The 26937-nt window shown below is 40.0% G+C and overlaps 2 protein-coding genes across 3 annotated transcripts in view; both read left to right on the top strand.

Annotated features, from left to right (window-relative positions):
• On the top strand, positions 1-25999 carry FBXO30 (F-box protein 30). Of its 2 annotated transcripts, XM_074948551.1 has the most exons (4): positions 1-78; positions 5895-6000; positions 19981-22078; positions 23098-25999. In XM_074948551.1, exons 3-4 carry the CDS (start codon positions 19997-19999, stop codon positions 23299-23301), a joined length of 2286 nt encoding a protein of 761 aa, XP_074804652.1. In that variant the 5' UTR covers positions 1-78; positions 5895-6000; positions 19981-19996; the 3' UTR covers positions 23302-25999. The 2 variants fall into 2 exon arrangements, with proteins under 2 accessions (XP_074804652.1, XP_074804653.1); XM_074948552.1 differs by lacking the exons at positions 1-78; positions 5895-6000 and adding an exon at positions 13272-13314.
• Positions 5932-26937, top strand: part of EPM2A (EPM2A glucan phosphatase, laforin) — a 92157-nt gene continuing 71151 nt past the window's right edge. Inside the window, exon 1 of the mRNA XM_074948559.1 lies at positions 5932-6000. The gene's annotated coding sequence lies outside the window, so the exon portion shown is untranslated. The remainder of the gene's footprint in view (positions 6001-26937) is intronic.

Genomic DNA, 26937 nt, shown 5'->3' with positions numbered 1-26937 from the left:
GCGCGGCGGTTGGAGGCAGGAGCGGCCGGCAGCGGGGCTGCACGGAGCCCTGCCCGAGACAGAGCCGCCGCGCGGACGGTGAGTGAGTGACCGGGGCCGGGCGGGGTTTTCTCCTCAGTCCGCATCTTCCCCGTCGGCGCCGCCAGGGGCAGAGGGGGGCGGGGTCTCTAGGCCGGGCCTGGGGCGGGAGCAGCCGCGCGCCGGCTCGGCAGTGGTGGAAGTTCAGGTGCTGCGGGGCGAGAGGCCGCAGCCGCGAGAAGCTCGGCGACCCACAGGAGAGTCCGGGGCCGGGTGTTTCCCTCCTTCCCACGGCCCGGGGGACGGGTAGCCCGGCCGTGGGTGGGTGGCCGCCCGCCGCCCTTCTCTGCTGCCCCGGGGGGGTGGGGGGGTCTCTCGCTGCATGGGGGGGTTCTCCTAGCCCGGCCCGTGCGGGCCCGCCCGGCAGGGACAGCCCGGCGGGGGGCGGGGCGGCGATCGTGTCACCCCTCCCTTGGCTGCTGGGCTTTAATACCGATCCTAGCCTGCGGCTGGGCGTATGTGGTGGTAACATGCCATTTAGGGTGGCTGGCGAACCAGCTCCACCCCTGCTCTCTAGCTCCCCACCCCTTTTCCCTGTAAGGGCCGCTGCCTGGGTAGGTTTCTTGCGGAGCACACAATGGCTATGTGGCGGAGACGTTCGTCATATGGTTGCTTTCCCCCTCTATTTAGCCTGCCCATTGCTGCTATTGTTAATATTATTAAAAAAAATATGTATTACAGTAGCCCCCAAAGAGTAGGGTCAGGATCCTGTTTCGCTAGGTGTGATCCAAATACAAAAAGTCAGCCCCTGCCCCACCGTGCGGTCTTGCTCTTTTACTCATAGAAAAGGGAGCAAATAATTCCTAGTTGCTTAAGGATTTCTCTGATCCTTTATGTGAGTATTATAAGTGACAGTTCCAACTAAGAGAGGACTTGGTCCCTTAGTTGCTTAATCCATTGAAATAAAAAAAGAGGAGGCAACTTGTTCCTATATAAATACAAAGGAGATAGTATAGCTGAACACTGATAATACTTAGTCTTGCCATGAGTGCAGGGGACTGGTCTAGATGACTTCTCAAGGTCCCTTCCAGTTCTACGATTCTATGATAATAAAGAATAACAAACATAAATATAGGGGGGCTGGGTAGTGACTTTGCCTAAAACTTTTAGCTGTAAAAAAAATCATGCAGTCTATTTTTGAGAAGCCTTTAACACCTTTGCAATTTGGCAGGGAGAAAGCTGTAGGGTTGGGTAAGTGTTTTTTCTTTGTCCCCTGGAATTCCATTCAGATTTGTCTGAGAAACTTTTCAAATCCGCATTTCTCTTCTGTTGTTTGTATTATTAACATGTCAAATAAGCAGCAGCAGCACATCCTGCACTGGGAGCCCAGGGAGCTGATAACCTCCCCAGGAAGTGGGGAAAGAGAGAGCTGGGCTGGGTTCCCTTCCCTTTCTCTGGGCCCAGAACGTAGCCCAATCCCCCACCTCACCCAGGATAACAACCTTCTGTCACTGCTAGGTAATATAACTAATCCTGTAACTCAACCTGTGTTGCAGTTTTGAAGGCTTAGGGTTCAAACTCTGCAGAAGATGCACAATAGTGGGATTGTCATATTTGCATATACTTTTGTTTTTACTTTTTTTAAAAAAAAGTTCTAAGAAATTACACATACAAAACCGTTAAAAGAATATTATTTAGGTTGGGAAGTCAAACACCTGAAAGTTGAAAAATGTCTAAATTTAGGCTGTCTGTGCAATTTTAATTCAGTTCTCTTGTGTGTATGCATTATGATAGTCTCCGATGAAGTGAGCTGTAGCTCACGAAAGCTTATGCTCAAATAAATTGGTTAGTCTCTAAGGTGCCACAAGTACTCCTTTTCTTTTTAATTACATGATCACATACTTTTTTTTTTTTTTTTTTCCTACAAGAGCGTTTCTTTATTCGGTGTAGAGAAATGAATCAGGCTTGTGTGAGCTGATCGCCATATTTGGGGTCGGGAAGGAATTTTCCTCCAGGGCAGATTGGAAGAGGCCGTGGAGGTTTTTCGCCTTCCTCTGTAGCATGGGGCCCGGGTCACTTGTTGGAGGATTCTCTGCTCCTTGAAGTCTTTAAACCACAATTTGAGGACTTCAATAGTTCGGACATAGGTGAGAGGTTTTTCGCAGGAGTGGGTGGGTGAGATTCTGTGGCCTGCGTTGTGCAGGAGGTCGGACTAGATGATCATAATGGTCCCTTCTGACCTTAGTATGTATGAGGTTTTTTGTATGCTCTCTGCCTCATTTGTTGCAGAAGTGTAAAGGTATTTAGAGAAGAAAGGAAGAGACTGAAAGAAGACAGTGGATGGTCTCATGTTCAAGGCAGGTGAATGCCACATGAAAGCACAGTTTTCTCCCTGCCTCTGTTTCAGACTTCCTCTGTGATGTTATACAAGTCACATAAACCAAAATTTTGGCAGGGGGCTTCTTATGTGCTGCTTATATTCTGGGTGCTCAACTTGAAAGACTTGGAGCCTGATAAGCAGAAGTGTTGAGTGCTCACACTGCAAATAAAGTGGATGCTTTGCACTCTGTCAGTCATCCAATGTGGTCTGGAGGTATAAGTATAGGGTTAGGAATCCTAACTCTGTCTGTATTGCTAAATCACTGTATGGCATTAGGCAAATCTCTTGTCTTATTTTCCCCATCTGGGGATAATGCTCTTATCTCACAGTGGAGATAAATTCATTTGTTAGTGAGGCAGTCAGTCAGATGCTACGATGATGAATACCCTAGAAAAGACCACGAGGAAATTAATAATTCTGTGTTAATTGAAGGCTTTGGATGGTATGCAGGAGCCACTATTAGAGGATAAAAAGAAGTATTGAACAGCTGCCTCATTCTGTGAGCATAGTCCATCCTCTCTGCACTGAATGAGGCAATGGTCCTGTTAAAAGTAGTATGTGATCATGTAATCAAAGACTGTATTGTAATACATATACACAAGAGAGCAGAATTAAGGTTGCAAGGGCAACCTAAATTCTTGGATTTTCTAACTTGACTTTGAAAACTAACTAATACATTTTTTTTGTATACACTGTAATTATGAAAGTACCTATGACTTACATATAGTATGTCTGAATATTTTCATGTTGAAATACCTCTCAGTACCATGCGTATATAAAGAATATGCAATGAACATTTATTAATCAGTGGAGGGAATATAATCACATAGAAAACAATTTTTTTCATTCGCCAAAGGCAAAACAATTGTTCCAAGCACTACTATGAAATAAATCCTCTCAAATGGTTTTTTAAAAGCAAATATAAGGTATATTGGTAGCGAAATTTCTAATTAGTAAGCTCACTGCCTTTTAGTACAAAATCTTAGCAGAAGTAATGGTCAGTACAAAAAAATTTAACAAAAGACTTTGGTTCGAGTTGTTCATCAAACTACTGGTATCTGTTGCAACATTTTTTTAAAAACTTCATGTAGGTGCTAAAATTATCTTCAGTTTTGCCAATCATATTTACAGTTAAGGTAAATTTGAGTGGCTTAGAAGTAGAACTCTTATAGAATCAGTAGTCCCGTCCCATTCCCCGCCCCGCCCCCCGAATGTGGGCATGTTTCTGTGCTGTGCAGAAGCATAACAGATTTGAGTGACAGCTCAGTTACAAATGAGGTAGTTTTTTTTTAAAGTATGCTTTGTTTACCACAGCCACAGTGCATTGCAATACTCAAAACACTCTGTTTTAGCTGAGTCACTATTGTCATCAGCCCTTGAGAGGGTTTGGACAAGCATGCTTGTTTGGAGCCCATGGATTATGTATCTTAGTTTCATGTCTGCTGACATTTGGAAAATACTTCTGTTTTTAACTGGCAAGTATAGATGAGAAATTGGTGATTCATTGTCCTCTAAAAATTCATCTCAAAACAATCTTGAAGAGCCAAGCTTTTTTTCTTTACACAGTCGTCTTTATTTTAATTCAATAACTATGAAACAGCTAGTATATTGACAGATATGATCATTGGGCAGTTATCAGTACACATTCGCTTTTGTGTTGCTAAAAGGTACATCCTAGCAACTATTTGAGAGAGCTCTTCAATTTTAAGCCCTTGTTTACACGTCCTTATAACATTCTGAAAGTTACTTTGGGGGCTTAGATATCTCATAGTTACTTGTAGCTCAAAAGTGGGTTTTTAAAGCTTAATGAAAAAACATTGAATTGTTTTTCCTCCTTGTTTTGTATTACTCAGTTACCTGGTAAAAAAGGCCTATGATTTCTGATGCTCTGAAACTCAAATAGAGGGGAAAATAGGGGGGGAAAACATGCTAGACTGCAATGAGTATGAATGTTTCTGATTGTTTAATGAAGCATGGTTTAATGATACTGAAGTTAAGTTCCTGAAAGTAGAAGGGACATTAATTTTCTTAAATTTTAACACACAGGATGAACTTAAGGGAACTGATCATCCTGCTGTTTAGTGTATCATCCTATGTATGGTGTATCATTCTCCTGTCTGTTGTATGTCTTGTTTATTTAGATTGGAAGGTCTTTCAGGACAGAGACTGTCTTCGTGCATTGAAAAACGGGGGCCTGGTTGGGGCCTCTAGGTGCTACAATAGTACAAAAGAATGATCAGATCCCCAGATATGCATGCATATATGTAAAATTACACAACAATGCATTGCATCTGCATTTTAGTGCTTGATCACTAGATAAAGGTTTTCATGTGTTCAGTTTGCATTTAAATATGCTTGTTCATTCCAATGTGGGCACCTACAAATGTCTGTGTAGAAACCACAGAAACAAAGTTTCAACAAGATGTTATGATTGACATCTATAATTAGGCAAAGGTCATGAATTTAGATGTTTTCCCAGCAAAATTGCCACAACATGCATGAATTAAAGTATTAAACTTAACACCCTCTGCAGAAATAATATATATCATATATGCAAGAGGGTGTGTGTAGCTGTGATTTTGGTTGTGCAGCTAAAAATGTCAACCATCGTGCATTAATGTAGATCTTTGCATTTATAAGTATAAACACAGGTGCATAATTATTCTTATCTTTGTGCAGTGTCTCATTACTTCTCTAGGTCAGACTGCTTCCCTCTCATCCTTGTTTCTTAATCTCTGATTTGGCTTTTCTGAAGACAGAACTTTTCTGAGAGAGGGTACCGTCCTAAAGGATACGTTTTCCCCCTTTGTTTTTACCATCCCGGTGCTCCCATATCTCCTAACAGCTACTAGCAGTGCGTGGGTACATGCATATACAGGGCAAAGATAGGGCACCTGAAGGCTCTTTAATGCTGCAGATAAATGCTTAACAAAATCCAATGTCTGGAAATTGAAACTACACAAATTCAAACTGGAAATACAATGCAGATTTTTTAAGACTAATTAACCACTAGAATCTATATCCATGGGCTTTGGTAAATTCTTCATAACTTGTAACCTTTTACTCATAATTGGAGATCTTACTAAAATATGTTCTTATTCAAGATGCCAGTTTTTGAACTAGATGCAGGAATCGCTATGTGAATGTTGTTATGCAGGAGGTCAGACTAGATCAACTTAATGATTGCTTCTGGCGTTAATCTATGAAATAGCAATCTCGTGTGACTGATAACTGGCATCAGACAAGTGTTGCAAAACTTACCACCTTTGGTGCTAAAGCTGTTTGCCCTGTTCTTTATTAAGATTAATAATAAAACTAATTACATTTTATTTGTCCTTTGTGGAATATAGAATTTTGCAAAATGTTAGTCATACAAACCTACTTGCAGTCCCAGATAGGCAAGCATATAACTCTTTTTAGAGGACTGTACAACTAGGGAGTGACCCTTACAGTCAAAAATGAAGCCTTATATCTTTTTTGATTTCATCTTTTGCAGAGTCTGCAACAATCAAGCAGTTGTACTGAGGTCAAGTTCAGAAGTGATTTACAAATGAAGCCAAACTGGCTCTCTAGCTGACTTCCCTCTGCCACCGTCTCAGCAGGTAGAGTGCTTTTGTGCCTGAGCCTTGCATTAAGTATAGTTGCTCCAGGTGTAGTTGTCCTGTAGTAGTCTATTGCCCAAGGTTAATCAAAATTTTGGACTGTTAATTGGGAAATGGGGCAAGAGATCAAGAAAGCATGGCAGACCTGTCACAAAAACACAAAAGGGAAATCCTGGTGATTTAAAATGACAATGTTACATAATTTATTTAAGGTTCTTGGAAGGAAGGCTGAGTTCCACCTGAGAGAGGCTTGCATTCTAAAATAAAACCGGTGTCTTGTAGTCAAAGGCACCAGCTGGAGGGGTCCAATCTAGAAGTGGTATAATGGTCTAATGGTTTTTTTCTTTAAATTATTCTATTTCTGGGCTATAGTCAGAAGGCTTTCTGAAGGAAATATGTCTTAATTCAGGGATTGGCAAGCTTTTGTGCGCAGCCCATCAGGGAAATCCACTGGCGGGCCAGGACGGTTTGTTTACCTGCAGCATCCACAGGTTCGGCCGATCGCAGCTCCCACTGGCCATGGTTCATCGTTCCAGGCCAATGGGGGCTGTGGGAAGCGGCATGGGCCGAGGGATGTGCTGGCCGCTGCTTCCGGTAGCCCCCATTGGCCTGGATCGGCGCGCGACCAGTAGGAGCTGTGATTGGCCAAACCTGTGGACGCTGGCAGGTAAACAAACCGTCCCATCCTGCCAGCGGATTTCCCTGACTGGCCATGTGCCAAAGGTTGCCGATCCCTGTCATCATAAATACTCTGGAGAGTGGGGAGATGGTTTTAAGACAAGAAATCGGAGGCATAAGGGGCCTAGAGACAGGCTTATAACTCCTAGAACTAGTAAAATGTATAAAACTGTCTCACTAATATTAAAATCTAAAAAGGAATAAGTGCTGAGGATTTTTATTTCTTCTACCGAGTCTCATTGCTGTACTACTTAGAAGCAACTATAATTTTGCGTCAGGCATGATTTTAGGTCATTTGCCTTTCAAATCATTATAGTATTTGTTTTGATCATTCATCAGAAATAGTTTGTTGATGCATAGAACTATAAGATGCTAACTGAATCTCTCTTAGTGGTTTTTTCCCCATAAGATATCAGGAAACAGTGTTGTGAATGTTGTTTTTCTGCTTTCTATCGTATGGTGGTTGTAAATAGTCATGCTTTGTGACAGTAAAGTTAGTAGTATGTTCCTTGTTTGTTTTCAGAGCTCTCTCTTCTGAATTTAGTGTCTAAAGTAAGTTTACTGCTTTTTATTCATGTTAGCCATGGAGAGCCAGCACTTTAAGAAAAGGAGTGGAATTTTGTTCCTTCTTGGGCATCAAAAGCCTTGGTCTAGTTGTATACACCTGAGCAAATGCTTTGAGGGCAGTTGCTTTGCACAGGTATTGCTGAAGATGTAACTGGCCTGCAGAACCTTATGATGATGATGGTATGTGAGAAGAAAAGAACCCAGCATGACTTCTAGATGCTATGGGGGAAAACCTCTTGTAAACTGAATACATATGATTTGACCTAATTACGAGAGAAACATACAACTCCATGAAGCTGCCTTTACGGTAGTTTTTTTCTGAAAACGGACTATGGGATTTTATAAATCCATATAAAATACAAAATCCTGTTCATTGTATATGCTTTGTGAGGATTAGATTAATTTGTCAATGATCTCTCTTTTTTTTTATGCTGCTTTCAGACAAGTCATGCCTTCTCAATTCCTTTTTTCTGAACAAAGGTTTTGTTCAAGTATCTCCTAAAACTCACTTGACTCTTGCTACAGGAAGTGTTAATTTGCTCTTAAAAAATTTGTATGGAATCAAGACGTGCGCATATCTCAGCTGAGAAGCTGCTTAATCTTGAAACTATAACCCTTACCCTTGCTAATTCATCCTCCTTACTGTTCTAGTTTTATAAATTTAAAATTAGATTATAAACTCATCAGGGAAGTGCCATATTTTGTATTTATCTGAAGTGCCTAATACCATTGGGTGCTGTATCTATAATAATCACACATTTCTTTATCCAAGAAACAATTAAAAATTGCATAATAATTGTTGTACATAGTAAAATAAAAGGGCTTACACATGTGTATTAAATATATACTGAGATCAGTGTCTAAATGTACCTTGTGTTTATATGTACAGCATTATACATGGCCATCTACTTGTTTTAGATAATTATTTCGTATGAATGATTACCAAATAACACTAGATGTTATTAATTAAGTTCCAATCACTAATTTTTAATAATAGTATGCATTTACAACTAAAATAAAGATTTTATTTATTTACAATAAAGAAACTAATACTGGGTTAAATTCTCCTCACAGTCTGCACTTGCTTACAGAAGTGGGAAGGGAAGTTTGAACAGGAAGTTGAGGCTGCAACCTCTGTTTTGTGGTGGCAGAGGCTGCATTAGCTTTGAAGAGGTCATGGCTGTAGTCAACTTATCTGAGCACCTTTGTTCCTCTGAAGCCCTCAGTGGGCATTAAAGCTACCCTCCTTTGGTCAAAATCCATAGGGATGACAGGTTGTGGTATATCACCTGCCTTCTTTTAGCAGAAGAGTTCTAGTTGAAGCAAGGATATAGAACTTGCATGTCCCTCTACCAGTTAAATGTATCTGCCCCATTATTTGAAACTTAATAAAACTGAAAAAAACAGTGCTACGAATAATATGCATACTTGAAATGTTAGTGTTATTGTCCTGCTATAGTAGAGAATGAGTTCTTATCTCACTTTTTTCTAACTTGTAAATTATTTTAAACTTTTGATGTGGGGAGGATGGGCTGGGGAAGATTATGTAAGAGCTTAAATTTATGTAAGAGCTTAAAAAAATTGCCTAACACTTACTAACCTGAGAACTAAATTTACGAGTTGAAATTTTTCATTTTAACTCGTAAATTTAGTTCTCAGGTTAGTAAGTGTTAGGCAATTTTTTTAAGCTCTTACATAATCTTCCCCAGCCCATCCTCCCCACATCAAAAGTTTAAAATAATTTACATCAGAGTATGCATCGTGTAGTTTAAAAGAGTAAAATAGGTCTATCTTTGTTTTGTATCTAACTGTAACATTGTCTATCCATTTTCTGTAATGCACTTTAAACTTGCATTTCTTTGGGGGGGGCAACTTGGTTCACCATTTTTCCTTTTGTGGGTTCCTTCTCCTGTGATGGATCCTGATGAATATTTTCCTGAGTTGTCTTCAGTTTTTTTTTCTCCTGCTTCCATGTACTTATCTTTTTATCTACATTGTGTTCTTTACCTTCTCCAGTATTTTTTTCTCCTTTCTTCTCCTCCTCCTCCAGAATCTTTCAATCCAGTTGTTTTCTAACACATCATAAATCTTCCCCATCTCTCTCTTCTGCCCACCTACACTCAACACATAAATCCACCCTCTCAAATATAGGATGTGAAATTTTTACCAGACACAATAGACAGAGGACTCAATCTACTGGTGAAAAACCAGTATGAAAGATGGAAGGGTCAGTAGGGTGGCAGTGTCCAGGAGCCATTCCAGGTGAGATGCCAAATATTTCCACATCCTCCCCAAACTACTAGGATTCCCTTCTGGGTTCTCTTTCTGGATTCTGCCTTTTGTATTAACCATCTGGCTGCTAAAAAGGGATGTCTGTCTTCATTTTTTGAGTCATAGAATATCAGGATTGGAAGGGACCCCAGAAGGTCATCTAGTCCAACCCCCTGCTTGAAGCAGGACCAATTCCCAGTTAAATCATCCCAGCCAGGGCTTTGTCAAGCCTGACCTTAAAAACCTCTAAGGAAGGAGATTCTACCACCTCCCTAGGTAACGCATTCCAGTGTTTCACCACCCTCTTAGTGAAAAAGTTTTTCCTAATATCCAATCTAAACCTCCCCCATTGCAACTTGAGACCATTACTCCTCGTTCTGTCATCTGCTACCATTGAGAACAGTCTAGAGCCATCCTCTTTGGAACCCCCTTTCAGGTAGTTGAAAGCAGCTATCAAATCCCCCCTCATTCTTCTCTTCTGCAGACTAAACAATCCCAGCTCCCTCAGCCTCTCTTCATAAGTCATGTGCTCTAGACCCCTAATCATTTTTGTTGCCCTTCACTGGACTCTCTCCAATTTATCCACATCCTTCTTGTAGTGTGGGGCCCAAAACTGGACACAGTACTCCAGATGAGGCCTCACCAGTGTCGAATAGAGGGGAACGATCACGTCCCTCGATCTGCTCGCTATGCCCCTACTTATACATCCCAAAATGCCATTGGCCTTCTTGGCAACAAGGGCACACTGCTGACTCATATCCAGCTTCTCGTCCACTGTCACCCCTAGGTCCTTTTCCGCAGAACTGCTGCCTAGCCATTCGGTCCCTAGTCTGTAGCGGTGCATTGGATTCTTCCATCCTAAGTGCAGGACCCTGCACTTATCCTTAGTGAACCTCATCAGATTTCTTTTGGCCCAATCCTCCAATTTGTCTAGGTCCTTCTGTATCCTATCCCTCCCCTCCAGCGTATCTACCACTCCTCCCAGTTTAGTATCATCTGCAAATTTGCTGAGAGTGCAATCAACACCATCCTCCAGATCATTTATGAAGATATTGAACAAAACCGGCCCCAGGACCGACCCCTGGGGCACTCCACTTGACACCGGCTGCCAACTAGACATGGAGCCATTGACCACTACCCGTTGAGCCCGACAATCTAGCCAGCTTTCTACCCACCTTATAGTGCATTCATCCAGCCCATACTTCCTTAACTTGCTGACAAGAATACTGTGGGAGACCGTGTCAAAAGCTTTGCTAAAGTCAAGAAACAATACATCCACTGCTTTCCCTTCATCCACAGAACCAGTAATCTCATCATAAAAGGCGATTAGATTAGTCAGGCACGACCTTCCCTTGGTGAATCCATGCTGACTGTTCCTGATCACTTTCCTCTCATGTAAGTGCTTCAGGATTGATTCTTTGAGGACCTGCTCCATGATTTTTCCAGGGACTGAGGTGAGGCTGACTGGCCTGTAGTTCCCAGGATCCTCCTTCTTCCCTTTTTTAAAGATTGGCACTACATTAGCCTTTTTCCAGTCATCCGGGACTTCCCCCGTTCGCCACGAGTTTTCAAAGATAATGGCCAAGGGCTCTGCAATCACAGCCGCCAATTCCTTCAGCACTCTCGGATGCAACTCGTCCGGCCCCATGGACTTGTGCACGTCCAGCTTTTCTAAATAGTCCCTAACCACCTCTATCTCCACAGAGGGCTGGCCATCTCTTCCCCATTCTGTGATGCCCAGCGCAGCAGTCTGGGAGCTGACCTTGTTAGTGAAAACAGGCAAAAAAAGCATTGAGTACATTAGCTTTTTCCACATCCTCTGTCACTAGGTTGCCTCCCTCATTCAGTAAGGGGCCCACACTTTCCTTGGCTTTCTTCTTGTTGCCAACATACCTGAAGAAACCCTTCTTGTTACTCTTGACATCTCTTGCTAGCTGCAGCTCCAGGTGCGATTTGGCCCTCCTGATATCTTTCCTACATGCCCGAGCAATATTTTTATACTCTTCCCTGGTCATATGTCCAGCCTTCCACTTCTTGTAAGCTTCTTTTTTATGTTTAAGATCCGCTAGGATTTCACCATTAAGCCAAGCTGGTCGCCTGCCATATTTACTATTCTTTCGACTCATCGGGATGGTTTGTCCCTGTAACCTCAACAGGGATTCCTTGAAATACAGCCAGCTCTCCTGGACTCCCTTCCCCTTCATGTTAGTCCCCCAGGGGATCCTGGCCATCTGTTCCCTGAGGGAGTCGAAGTCTGCTTTCCTGAAGTCCAGGGTCCGTATCCTGCTGCTTACCTTTCTTCCCTGCGTCAGGATCCTGAACTCAACCAACTCATGGTCACTGCCTCCCAGATTCCCATCCACTTTTGCTTCCCCCACTAATTCTACCCGGTTTGTGAGCAGCAGGTCAAGAAAAGCACCCCCCCTAGTTGGCTCCCCTAGCACTTGCGCCAGGAAATTGTCCCCTACGCTTTCCAAAAACTTCCTGGATTGTCTATGCACCGCTGTATTGCTCTCCCAGCAGATATTAGGAAAATTAAAGTCCTCTTCTTCAGTGACTAGCTGCATTGCCTATTTCTGCTCCATGTTTTTCCAAAGCAAACATTAGAATGTAACTGTCAGTTTCACAGGATTCTGAATAGACTGGTCAATTTTCATTCTGCTGCAGCTTAAAAGGTGCTGAGGAGCAATAGAGGCACAGAGATTGGTCAGTCTGGAGTCAAGCAGACGATATAACATCAGTTTATACTTGATTCACATTGGAAAGGTTCCCTTCAAAATCTTAAGGGCTAGAAACTTTTTTAAAAAGTGAAAGCAAGTAGGAAAGTGGCCTTTTTAGCATCCTGACTATGCAAGTTGTGACAAAACGAGACAGGACAGCTACCAGAAAGTGGTGGAAAACTGATATGAGCCCTAGAATGGTAAAAGGCTCTTTTCCCCATGAACTGAAAAGAGGTTACTTCAGGTGAACTTAGGGATACCTCAGTTCAATTAAGGGCTCCCTGTGACCTTTTAAAACCCCTTTTCTAGTACGTGCACATGCGTGTCAGACAGACAGAGACAAGCTGCAGCAGGGAGAAAAATCTTTTCCTGGCTGGAAGACTGCTTTCTTGCTTATAAGGGAAGCAATCCAGCTAATGGACTGTTTGGGGAAGGACTGGCACTCCAGAGCCAGCATAACAAGGCAACACCCCAGAGAGGTGACAGGGAGAGGTATTTCCTTTTTATGTTATGAACTTGATTCTCTTTGTTTGGCTGGAGCTTACTCCCTGGGCCTATTCTGAGGCCCAGCTTGTAAATATTCAAAAATAAAATCTGAGCGAGGAATAAAAATTCTCCGAAGTGGGACTGATTTGCTCCGGGCCCCCAACTGCTAGAGGGGAACATGTTGAGCCCGGTGAGGTGAAGGAGGTGCCTTGCTACAAGGTCTAGAAGATACCGTTTTGAAGCCATTATTAAACTGTCTTAATATTTGTATTAGCACAACAGCTATAATCATGAGGTTGTTCATAACAGCTGGAATTTTAATCCTTTTCATTATGGCAGGTTTTCAAAGCATGTTCTGGCTGATCTGGTCAGCTGACTATATTGTATGTACAATAACATCAAGTGATCCTTCAAATTCTGAGAGCGGTGGTCACCTCACTGGAACTGGATGTATTTTTAGGTTTCTCTGCTAGTAACAGTCAAGCGTAAATACTTCAGCTTCTCAGATGAACTGAACCTAGTTGCTGACATTATATAATCGGAAAAGTACAGCTGTTCATTCTTTGTATAGTCACTAATTTGACAAAGTATGGTAAGTAACTAATATCATGTAGGGTAACATAAAATAAGTCAGTTCTTTTCCTGGCATGTTCTATCTGGAAATAACGTTTATATTTTCCCTTGTCATTTCTGATATGATTGCAACACAACTACTTGATCTGTTTACTCTTCGAGTTTTATATTACTGTTTTGAAAGAACAACTTTCACACACTGTTAAACATTCAGGTATCTTCAAACCTAAATCCTTTTTTACCAGAGTTTTTCTTTTTTTCAAGTTAACACAAACATTAGTGTTTCACGGTTCTTGCTCCCTGTTTTCAGTGAAGTAATAATGACTCATTTTTCATTTAAAAGATTGTAGCCTTAAATTTTAAGTAATAAAGATTTCTTTACTTGCTAGATCATGTAAAAGCTTAGCTGTGAGGGATATTGTAACTAATGAAAATGGAAAAATAAAAATGAGGGGCTTCAGTAGGTATGCTAGCTTGAAAAATTAAATGTAGTAATGGCAACTAACTTGTCATTCATATATTTGATTATTCCGAAAACAAATGAATACTACTTAAACTTAAATTTCCCAATTGGAAAATGTACACATTTTGATGTAGACTTAAACATTTTGTGTTATGGGTAAGACTCAGATTTTGTCTTGAATATTTTTAGTAAAAATCATGGACAGGTCATGGACAATTAACAAAAATTCACGGAAGCCCATGACCTGTGATTTTTACTAAAAATATCTTTGACAAAATGGGGAGGGAGGAGGGTCCAGGACCCATAGTGGCTGGGCTACTGTGGGGTCCAATCCCCACCCTGGCAGCTGGGCCAATGCCGGGGGACTCCCACCACCCCCCTCAGCTGGGCTGCTGCGGGGGATCCCCTGCCATGGCTGGGCTGCTCGGGATGGGGGGTTCCTGTAACTGCCATGGATGGGCAGCTGTGAGCCCAGCTGCCCGTGGCGAGTGGGAGCTCTGAGGGACCCCCAGGGAGGGAGCCCCGAGGTCCCCCTGCTGCCCAGTGGCTAGGAGCTGCTGTGGGCCTCCACCAGCAGCAGCTGAGAGCTGCGGGGCTTCTTGCTGAGACCAGTCCAACCCCAGGGCAGAAAATGTCATGGAGGTTTCTGAAAGTCAGTTTTCATGATCTCCATGACATAATCATAGCCCTAGTTATGGACAATTGATTTTAGGTTACTTTAAAACACTGTCAGTGTATCAGTGAGTTCATGGTTGGTTTAAACTAGTGAAAGTCCACTGTAGATGTTCAGTGTTGATTAGCAGGGATTAAAATAACAAATCCGTGAAAAGAACATCCAAAAAGATTTGAAGTTTGGTAATAAGATACGAATAAAACTGACACAATTACACTTCATCAACTGGGGTTCTGAAGTCCTAACTGTGCAGCATGCAGAATTTTGGTGAATTTGAAGTACTCATTGCCTCCTGAAAATGTAAATCCACTTCTAAAGTATTTTTTTTAAATATTTTTATTAAGAAGCAGATATACATTCAGTGCAAACACAAACACCTAGCTAATACTGGGCTAAATTAGTTGAGTCTGCCTAGTATAAGTGATTAAATTTTAGTGTCTGATCTGGCGTTAATATAGTGCCCATTAGGTTTATTTGAAAAGTCTCCACCACGTCCTCCCTCCCCAGACACTTTAAATTTTGTCTGTATGTGTGTAATAAATACTTGACTCAGTACTAGTGAATGTCAGCTAATGGCTGAGAGAAGAGGCTGGGAACTTAACAAAAGATGAGTTACTAATCACAGAGCTCAAATTTCACACAATCTGACTTTAAAGACTAATATAGCTTGCTAGGGTGCATTAGTGCTATAGTAGCACGCTCTTGTGTAAACTTATATAATCTATTTAAAGATAGTGTTTCATGATGGCTACATTGATTTATTTATTTGTTTCGCGCTTTTGTATTCATAGAGCCAAGCAATAGCATTCTTAGTGGCCAAGTGGAGCTCTTGGAGCCCACCGCCAGATTTGGTTAGCAGGCACTTCTCGACGATGTACATCATTGTTTGATCTGGGCTGCAGCTGAGTTAGTGAAGTCACTGGTCACTTTTAATGATGTTTGTAGCTCTCTTGAAAAATAACTATGGAAAACTGAATAAACCAAGCCTTGCTGCTACAGGGCTATTTCTCCCCTGCCCCCAAGTCCCCCCCCCCCTCCCAAAAAAAAAATCTCAGGAGGGCGTTTGAGCGCATAGAGGGGGAAAGGATGACATGAAGGAGCAGGAGATACGCAAAGGTTCATGGTTGGGAGGCACCCAGAGTACATGCGCCCAGTTCTTGGCATTTTAAAGACGCTACATTTTTATTACATGTATCTCTTTAGGGAATATATGTTAAAGTACACCAGTGTTAATTGGCTGCCATAGTTTGCATGTTTAGTAGAACAAAAAATTTTGTAAACTGACAGTCTGAAAAATATCTTGGTTTGGGTTTGTTAAAACATTTGATGTTGACCTTTTTATTAGATTTGTTTTATTATAACTTAAATGTTACAGACATTTAGAACCAAAACAAAGGATGTTTCACAATTTTGAAACTTTCCAAAGCTTTTGAAACCAAGAAACTTGGCATAACTGACCCTTTCCTGAAAATAGTTTTGGTTTTGACAAATCATTTTCAAACAAAAATGTTTCAAATATTCCTGACCAGCTCTAATATTTATGAAAGACAAGTTTTGAACATCAAGTTTGGGTGACTAGATTTTAGGGAATAGTTACTAAAAATCATAGAATTGTAGAACTGGAAGGGACCTCGAGTGGTCCTCTAGTCCAGTCCCCTGCACTCATGGCAGGACTAAGAATTATCTAGACCATCCCTGAAGGTGTTTGTCTGACCTGCTCTTAAAAATTTCCAGTGCTGGAGATTCCACAGTCTCTCCAGGCAATTTATTCCAATGTTTAACCACCCTAACAGGAAGTTTTTCCTGATGTCCAACCTAGACCGCTCTTTCTGCAATTTAAGCCCATTGCTTCTTGTCCCATCCTCAGTAAGGAGAACAGTTTTTTTTTTTTTCCTCCCTCCTCCTTGTAACAACTCCATTTATGTACTTGAAAACTGTTATCACTTCCCCTCTCAGCTTTGTCTTCTCCAGACCAAGGCTTTGTCTACACTGCCAATTGAACGGCAAAACGTTTGTTCACAGATGCTTAAAAAAGCCTCCCCCTGAAAGACAAAAGTTTTCCAAAGCAAGTGGCAGTGTAAATCGCTCGTTGTAGGCAGGAGCGCTCTCCTGTCGACAACGTGAACCCTGCTCATAGGAGGTGGAAATATTTTGTCATCAGAAGTGCCAACAAACAGTGTTTACGCTGCCTGACTTTTAGCGACACGGCTGTAGTGTAGACAAAGCCTAAACAAACCCAATTTGTATTTGAGGACTGCTGGCAATTTGCTCATACAACAAAAAGTCTTATTAGTTAGCCTTCAACCATACGTTCAATGACTAGGTCACTTTGTGATGGGGAATTTTGTAACATCCCCGTCAATAAACTTGCTTTTCTATTTTCACATTTTGGTGTGGGTTGACAGTTTCAATGTATGATTTGAAGGATTATCAGTACATCCGTTGGGATCAACTGAACATGTTAGCAAAATTAATTTTTGTCACTAGCTAATTTCTGTGATCCAAAGTGAATGTAACTGGTTGTAATTTTTTTCAATATGAATCCTTACTTTTTCTTCTAAAAACAAACACAGCATTCCCTCCCCAATATTCATTTTACTAACACAGTTGCTGCCCTGATCCCAGAATCATGACAGTCCTTCACATAAACCCAATGTGGATATGGCCTCCTCCCAGGCATCACCACGTACCTTATCCCCAGCAGCCCTGAAAGCATCTCTCTTCCCAACCTGAGAATAAAGTTCTCAACCGCTTCCAAAATAGCAGCCTCTACTACTTCAACAATAGTAAAGACAAGCTTCTCTTCCATCACCATGAGTCCTCCTTTTTTGGGTCCCTCTTTCCACCCTGGACTGGGAGGGAGGTCATGAGTGAGTGACTGTTGTGCTTCAGAATTTTTATTTAGAGAGCAGAGATATGAAACGCGGGCAAAAAAAGATCCTCTTTTGAGCTTGGAATAGAGCTGCAAACATAGTCTTGCAAGCACACCCTCTTCTGTGGAACTCTCCATGCCCTTTAGTTTTCCTAGCTTCGTAGAAACAGATTGCAAGCTGCCTGTGTGTGTGTATGTGTGTGCGCGTGTGCGTGTGTGTGCGTGCATGGTGGGGTGGTCCTATCAGAGAAACTAATTCTAATATGGTGAAAAGGATGCTTTCTTTGAATAACCTGCTCGATGTTCCTTTTCAACTAATAGAATCCGAAGGGGAGGGAAATATTTTTCCATAGCTGTAAAGAGGCCATTTTTTAACTATTTCTGTTCAGTTTAGAAATTTGTGCAGGAGTCATCTTAAAAGGCACTCCTGGCAGAATAGAAAATTTATGGAAAATTCTGTTACGGACCTTTCTTCCCCCACCCTCCTTTTAATTATTTACAGTCAAAACATTTTAAAACTTCATTAAGGAATTTCCTTAGACACTGACTTAATCTGTAGGACATATGCAAGAAGCCTTTGACTAATTGCATAACTTTAGTGATTGGTAAACTATTTACAACATATGATGAGTTCCTTTTTATTTATATGTAACAAATTAGCTTTTCTTCATAGTGGGGGAAAAATAAACCAGCTGTGTTGTGCCTGTCAAGTGCAGCACATATGTTTCTTTGTTAGTAGAGTTCAGCAGAGTGGGTGGCCAAAACATTTGAATTATTCAAATTTAGGGGGCTGATACTTCACATTTTGAACTTCAAGACAACTTTAAGCATCAGAAGAGCATAGATTTAAAATCCCATGAATAGCATTCTGTGACAAAAACACCTTAAGTTACTAAAAAATATAAAAACTTGTGAGTTCGTTGATTGGTTACTTACATTTGTCAGTTTAGACAATGAAAAAATTCTAGTCACTTTCATTTCTATTTATAGTCAGTTAATTTCATTTCAGAGTTTTTGCAATAGCATACTGCTGCATTGCTTGAGTTGAAAACATTGCAGGGTATATTTGTTTGCCATTGGAAATAAAAATCAAGCATGGAAACATTTCTGTTCTATCAACTTTAAGTTTTATATTCAGCTTATTTTTAGAAAACTTATTTATTTATTTATTGGTGGGCAGAGGGATGTACATTTGTTCTGTCCCTTTAAATCTCTACAAAAAATTAAAGATTTAAGAATATTTTCCATACTTCATCAGTGTAGTCTTTCAGTAAAACATGTCATGAGAATCATGGAGTGATGCAGTATGATGCTTGTGATATTCTGAGATTGCTAATTGTGCTAATGCAAGCAATGATGAGCAACCTGTAAATTTATTTTTTCCAAGATTAATAGTTTAACCACAAAGGTTTGGGGTAAAAATGGACTGAATGTGAACAGCATGTGAATGTGAAGAACATGTTGTTGAGCAATTGTCTCCTTTTCTCTGCCCTCTAATTTTAAGTGTATTCCTCCCCTGTATCTTAAAAAATGTGTGTGTGTGTGGGGAGAGATAAACTGACTTTGAAACATAGTAATGTAATGTACTTTCAAATACAAATGTTTGCAGTGGCGAAACATGGAATGCCATGTTTACTCTGCCCTCCAAATCAGAACAAGGAATCCAACTTTCTAGTGCCAAAGTGCTTTACAGTCGCGGCTGCTTCACAATAAAACTGATCACATGACTCCAATTATGTGGAGTTTTTTTATTGCTCCCCCATCTTCTCACTAGCATTAGCATAACCAAATAGGGAGGAGCAAAAGCCATTTAGGACACCTGGAAATGCACCTTTTTGTTTTTACTGATGGAGTGGGGGGAGGGGGTTAGCAAATTAGAAAGGATAGTAAAACTGCTGCATGCTAGAGCTTTGAGCAAACATTTTTCATAAAGGTGTGAAATTATTTTAAAAATTTAAGTTTAAAAAGTGTCCATGATCTTGTTTGAGGTCACTTTAAAACAGTGTAACTTGATTTCTTCTTTGAGTGACCATTGCACATTCCCACTCATGGGATGCACTAGCAGTGCAGCTTTGCTGGTGGCCACTGGAGTGCCCCCCTACTGTCTTCCCCTCACTGTTTCTCAGCGTTTTATGGGCAAGATTGTAAAAGGCACCATGACGCTCCAACTGCCTTATTACTTTTCAACTGTGGCAGCAGATGGACTAGGAACATCTTCAGACTTACCCATCTTCTTTAAAGACTTGGTGCCTTAGTTAGATTTCTTAGTTAGGATTAATATTAGAAATTTTAGCTCATTTGTTTTCTTTATAAATGTATTTTTTATGAGTTCCTGCACCTTGCTTCGGGCTTACTGATCCTATGGTGGATTCAGAGGAGAAGAGACTAGCATTTAAGAGGTTTGCCTCTTGTCCTGCTGTGTTCTCCATCTTGAATAACAGTTGAGTAACAGTTACAGTTGAGTAACCTTCATTTCTCTGTTACTCAAACTCTTTTTTTTTTTTTTTGGTAAAGTGTTACTTACGGTTTGTGATCAATTAGTGTACTGTTCATTTATACCTCTGTATACATTATAGACCAAGAATATGTAGTTATTTGTTTTATTAGTAAACTTTAATGAATACTGAGTTAAAAATTAAGATTGTTTTATCTCCTTTCTCTTCCTCTCCCTGCCCAGAGCTGGACTTGCAATCATGGAGGAACATCAGCAGCATTTACACTGTGTCAATTGTGTCAGTCGGCGTTGCATGACCAGACCAGAGACTGGAATTTCCTGTGACTTGATTGGCTGCCCGCTGGTTTGTGGAGCAGTCTTTCATTCATGCAAAGCTGAGGAGCATCGCATTTTGTGTCCATTTGAAAGAGTGCCTTGTTTGAATAGTGGCTTTGGATGTCCCTTTAATGTAGCCCGAAACAAAATTGCTGAACATCTAGAAACTTGTCCTGCAAGTGTGGTATGCTGCACTATGGAATGGAATAGATGGCCAGTCAGTTATGCAGACCGGAAATCTTATGAAAATCTAAGTAAAGATGTTGATGAAGTAGAGCAGTTAGACATGGCTTTAGCCCTTCAAGACCAGCGCATGCTATTGGAATCCCTCAAAGTAGCAACTATGATGTCAAAAGCAGCTGATCAGATATCAGAACCTAGAGAGCAGACTTCTGTTAAGTCAAGTGCTCCTGACACAGTGCTTTCAAATGGGTTGATACCTGCCGATGAAGATTCCTACAGTGCACTTTATCAAGCTACTGTAGAAACTACTAAGAGTTTAGCTGCTGCATTAGATATACTGAACACTGCTACAAGAGACATAAGCATGTTAAGTTCAAGACTATGTATTTTGCCATATGGGATGAATGAAGATTTTCAGATTAAAGAACAAACTGCTAATGGATGTATCCAGAGTAAATTGTCAGACCATGAATATCCAGATGAAGATAACATGGGAGCAGTTGGTGGAATTGACTTTGATGTCTTGAGTCAAAATTCACAATCGGAACAAAATGGTTCAAGTGATTTTTGTTATGATGTAGTGCAAAAACATGACTTCAGTGTGAATCATGGTAATGCTTCTGCTTTGTGTAATGGTTTTCATGCAGAAAATATAGGTACAGAGACATTGGACCAGAATGAAGATCTAGATGTGTGTGATTCAAAACCATCTAATGTAACAAGTGGTGAATGTATTGCATCTCCTGATGGTGGAGCACTGAAGTCTTGCAGCTCCTTTCCTGTAGCAGCACAACAACTTAATGAAGTAATAACGCCCCACAGTTTATTTAATGGCACTGTTAACCATATACAACTGCCACGTGACTCCAGTGGAGAGGAAGTGTTAGAGAGGCAATTGGAACAAGAAAGGTTGAGAAATGTAGATGTGTTTTCTCTAATTCATCATCGATCCTACAATTTTCTTGTTAACCACTATTGGTCTACACCAAAGGAAGACAAAGCTGTTGATACATCAGATTTGGAGATAACAGAAGACCCTATGGGTCTTCAGGGGATAGATCTAATCACAGCAGCTTTGCTGTTCTGTCTAGGAGACTCTCCGGGTGGTAGGGGGATATCAGATAGTCACATTGTTGATGGATATCGCATTGATTTTGGGACTCAAACATTTTCCCTCCCATCTGCGATATTGGCCACAAATACAATGGTAGGGGAAATAGCTTCAGCTTCAGCATGTGATCATGCCAACCCACAGCTCTCAAATCCAAGTCCTTTTCAGACACTTGGGCTGGACTTGGTATTGGAATGTGTGGCTAGATACCAAACAAAACAGCGTTCAATGTTTACATTTGTTTGTGGACAATTGTTTAGGCGAAATGAATTTTCTTCACATTTTAAGAATGTGCATGGTGACATTCATGCTGGCCTCAATGGCTGGATGGAACAGAGGTGTCCCTTGGCATACTATGGGTGTACATACTCTCAACGTAGGTTTTGTCCTTCAACACAAGGGGCAAAGATTATTCATGATCGCCATCTGCGGTCATTTGGAGTTCAGCCTTGTATATCTACAGTATTAGTAGAACCAGCTAAAAGCTGCCTCATTGGTCCATGTAGTGACCATCTGAGTAGTCTTCCTTTTGAGGTTCTACAACATATTGCTGGTTTTCTAGATGGCTTTAGTTTGTGTCAGCTTTCAAGAGTGTCACGATTAATGAGAGATGTATGTGAAAGCTTGCTTCAAGCACGTGGAATGGTCATACTGCTTTGGGAAAAGAGAAAGTACCCAGATGGAAGTTCTTCATGGCAAATAAAAGAAAAGGTAAGATAATTTTGTTTCTTGGAGATAAGAAGGTATGGGACATATCTGCTCTTGTCCTGAGGATGACTGTTTTCCCTAACATCCCCTCGCCCCCTCCAAATAATATGTATTCAGGTTAATTGACGACATGGTGTCTCTTGAAAAAGACCATCTTCTCTGGAACCCAATGCTATTTATTCTGAGAGCCAATTTGAAAAAAAAAAAAAAGTGCTACAGTAAGTAGTTTGGTTGTCACCTTCCCAGCACATTCAACGTATCCCCAACAGTTTGGGGAATGGGATTTGAGGTAATTCCTGTTCATTGTTTCTGTTGTGGTAATATGTAAAGTAATAGTTCTGTAATACTGGGAAAAATTGAAATATTTATCTAGAAATCAGAAATCTGCTTCCATAACTTTATTTAATACTATATATATCTGAAAGCGGGAATTTTGTCTATTTTAAATAGTATATAGATAGCAAATGAAAGCACAGAATTCTAAGTTCTATCTGGGTGTTTATATCATGTCTCTTGCCATGGTACTGAGTGCCTTCGTCAGGTAAGTAAATAATTTTTAAACATTCAAGTGACCTGAAAAATCAAGCACAAAGTTACACATTACATGAAGAGCTGAGTACCTGCATCTCCTTTCTCTTCAGTTGGACTTGAAGATACTCAGCACGACTGATAACCAGAACCTTACTTTTCAAACTAGAACCACACTGACTTAAAACTACACAATGTTTTTGCCTGACATGTAACTTCCTGATCAAATGTGTTCAGTTTAAAAGTAAAATAATTCTCTTCCCCACCTCAGCTCCTGCCCCAAACTTCCATCTTGTAAAGTCAACCTAGAATCTGAAAGTCAAGGTGGATATTACTGACTGGAACTTAGTAAACAGTACAAGCTGATAATGTTGATTTAGCTGTAATTAATGGGGGACCCAAATTAGTTACAAAACGAAGTGTTCATGGTAATACTAGTTTGATTCTCTGTTTACAAAGAACGATTTGACACTAAGCATGTACTTGTTTTCCAGGTGTGGCGGTTCAGTACAGCTTTTTGTACTGTGAATGAATGGAAGTTTGCTGACATCGTAAGCATGGCTGACCACTTGAAGAAATGTAATTATAATGCTGTAGAGAGAAGGGAGGAGGCTGTCCCGCTGCCATGTATGTGTGTAACACGAGAACTCACTAAAGAAGGACGTTCACTCCGCTCCGTCTTGAAACCTGTACTTTAAATGCTATGTCACTCCACTTGCACATACACTCAAGCACCTGATATAACCTCTGTGTAATACTATGTGACACTTTATTAATGTACTAAAGATAATTTCTAGTTAAATCTACTCTGTCACTATGTATATAATGTTTTGAAGTGACATTTATTTTTTATAATACTGTTTAGTTGAAAGTATTGAAAGTTGCCTTAATGTTTGAAAAATTTGGAACTTGCTGGACAGGGTAGTTTTATCTAACTTATATAATTTTAAAAAAAATTCTCTAATGTATGTTTGTTTGTTTTTTCCTGATTCACTGGTGCCCATATTTTTGCTGAATTAATAATATTTCAGAAATGGACTTCTAAAGGTATGCACATTCAAATAGGATACTTTGAGTTGTAGTGAGACAAGATCCTGACTAAACACATTTTGTGTGTTTGGTCTTGTTACAAATTACTAAACATTCAAAAGCTAAACACTATTCAGAACTTTGAAGTAGATGTCTCAGACAAACCCTTGACTTTTTAAGCACACGTGTGCGAATTTCTTAGTTTAATCAGTGTTCTAGTGCTCATCCTAGTTAATATACATGTGACCTAGGATATGAATTTTTTAAAATATGTAGCAACGAGCTAAGTGAACTCTGATTTATGGCAGATTAATTTTAGCACAACTTTCTTTTGATGTTTCAGCAGTTGTTACTTTTCTTGGGAACTAACAGTTATTTCACTTTTGGGAGAAAAGCTCTTGAAGTTAAAACCATGAAATATTAGCCCTTAGTTGGCATTTGAGTTAAAAATTACTTTCTTTTAAAAAAAAAAAATCCCATTCCCCAAGCCTGTAGTTGATTAAGGGAGAAAATGCTTGAACAAAATCTTCCTATTTCTGGTGATAAATTGGAATATGGGATGCACAACTGTGGATTTAAAATGCAGATAACAAAAGGGCTTAACTTGTTTTATGGTATTGTAACATGTATTGTCTTTTGTTTCTGTTAATTTGTCTATAAAAATGCTACACTGGTTGAGGGCATTTTAATTGCCTGAGTGTATCAAAATGTGTCATCTTCATAAGATGAGGCAGTTTCCATAAGTTGCATAAGGCATATCCAAAATGTTCTGTTCAGCCACAACTTTGATTAAATGAACAACTCTAAATTGTTTCCACAGTCTCCTGTAATGTAGAAACTTGCATAGCATTTTGTGAATAGGAAGTATGTGCTATGAGAAATGCCCTGATAATTGCAAAAGTATAATAGCTTAATTCAAAATGACTTTCAGACTTTTGTGTTGGTGACCATGGACTGTTGCACTTGGTAACTGTGCCACACACTAAAACAGAAACAGACCAGAGGTTGGAACGATGAAATATAGTATGTATTTCAATTTTAGGTAAAAGAGGATGCTACAAAAATGGCTACATTTAAAGCTTGTAACTTCTAGAAGAGATACTTGTTTATGGCTAACCTGGCTACAGTTCACAATTGCAGCATCTGTGTATTGTCCATTCTGGGTCCAATCCAGCTAAACAGTCATTGCCCTTTTCTGTTCAGAATGCTAAAGATGCTCCAGAAAGAAACCAAACCCAGTTCTTCAGTGCCATATGACAAAACTGTTGAAGAGCTCAAGTAAAACAAGCTCTCTGCATCCTGTTCTCTAGAATGTCTGAATCTTGGGATCATGTGTCCTCTTTTCACACTTCTTCCTCCCACCTTGGATGGGAGAAAATTGGGGAAGAACCCTCTGGAAAAAAAAAAGTTCATCTGTTTTCAGTAACTCTCCATACATATCCATGGTGCTGGCTGCAGGGAATGTGGATGATATAGTAATTTGGACATACAAATTAGGTTTTGGTTGGAGGTAGGAGGATCCCTACTTCCCTGCCCTCTAGTGTGTTGGTAATGCTGTTTACTCCCAAAACCAAGAGAAAAGAAACCTCCAGTCTCTTGCAGGGAAAATTTCCCTTTCAGCACTGTATCTCTTAGCTGTAATGGACCCTTTGCTGCCTTTCCCTGACTTCCAGAAGTAGCTGTTATACTGGAAGAACTCAGACTATTTAGATGCATCTTTAAAGCTGCCTCCCAAGGTAATAGATATTCACTTAGCCAAGGACTACTGTGACTTTGGTACTTAGTATTCTTTGTAACTACCAGGATCCTGCTTCCTGTAGAACAACTGGGCTGGGCAGAGGTGTTTCTCTAGAGAGAAGAGGGTACTGCAAGGGCTTATGTTGACAGAATCTAGCCTGTAGCTCAGTGCAAATATGCAGCTAAAGTAAAATCGGTTCTGCTGCTTTGTTAAAATAGGCATTTTAAATACTAGATATTTTCATCTTGACAGATAACACTACATTCTCAACACATGCACTTTTGTTCTCAAATATTAGATACTGACTTTTTTGTTAAATATAAGTTTCTATTTTTATGAAAATCTAGAGCTATTAAAATATCAATGCTGTAAACAAAATTTCTGCTTGTAAATTGTTTCATATGCAGGAATACATTACGTAATTAGTATAACAGCATTTATTTTACACTGCTATGCAGTCTGTAAAACATCAGTAATATGTAATCAGTTTATCAAACTTGGCTGTTTTTGTTCATATTTGTCCTGGGACTTTAAAAATATCTCTCATTTTCCCCAAATCATGATTTCCCTGTTGCAATCTCCTTTACAGCATATGTACACAGCAGTTGCATTCTTTGTCCTTTACTTGATGCTGCATTGCTACCTTTTAAAAATGTTGTTTTCAATCATTATGCAATTTTTTTTGCAATGTCTGTTAAAATTCTAATAAAATACATTTGGAGTTTCCCTTTATTTAGTATGAATTTACCTTATTTTTTGTTAAGCTTCTGAACATTTCTTTCAGTATTTAAATGTGGCACTCTATGGCTGGCTATTGGATTGCAGTTAGGAATATTTTTAAAATCAGATTAACTCAAGGGAATTTCATGGTCAAATCAGACTTCTGAAAACTGGAAGATACATAATCTATAAATACACTTAATCTCTAAACCCAAATTCACTTTATGCTCCTGAAGAATGTAAATTCCGTCTCAATATGTGTTGATTTCCACATAATTAAAACAATGATCAACTTTGATGTTTTGTTTTTGAAGCTGACAGATGCTGTTATGTAGGTTTTCCTCCACAATTAAAGATAGTGGCTTTTGATTAATCTAGTTCTATCAGTTATCCTTATAACTCATTCAAAAAGCTCCAAGTGGAAGTAGTAGTAAGGAAAAATTAAACTGACAAAAAGGTTATATTTTATTGGTTGTAATGCTCCTCATGGTCATGAAGAACACTGTTCAATATCTAGTCTCCTGGGCCTATGGCTAAAGTTTTTGGGCATATGGAGAAGGCTGTTGCTTAAAATAATAGTAGCAACAATGCAGAGCAATTAGGCTGTGAGGAAAAATTATAGTGGGGGTAGGCTTTATACTAGGAATGTGAGGGGAAAATGTAAATCGGAAAACCCTTGAATTTTTTTTAAAACTATATTAGAATTCATGAAAGACTAAGGCTCCATCCACGCAGCGGCTTTTTACTATGCTACAGACTGGTATGGGGATATAGCTTTAAAAATAAAAAGTTTGTGTCTACACAATACATGAATATTAATCATTTAACCCACAGCTGCCTAGTCTGA

This window comes from Natator depressus, chromosome 3 (assembly GCF_965152275.1).
Source record: "Natator depressus isolate rNatDep1 chromosome 3, rNatDep2.hap1, whole genome shotgun sequence".
NCBI lineage: Eukaryota > Metazoa > Chordata > Testudines > Cheloniidae > Natator > Natator depressus.
The sequence above is the reverse complement of the archived record's forward strand: the minus strand, read 5'-3'. Positions and strand labels throughout refer to the sequence as shown.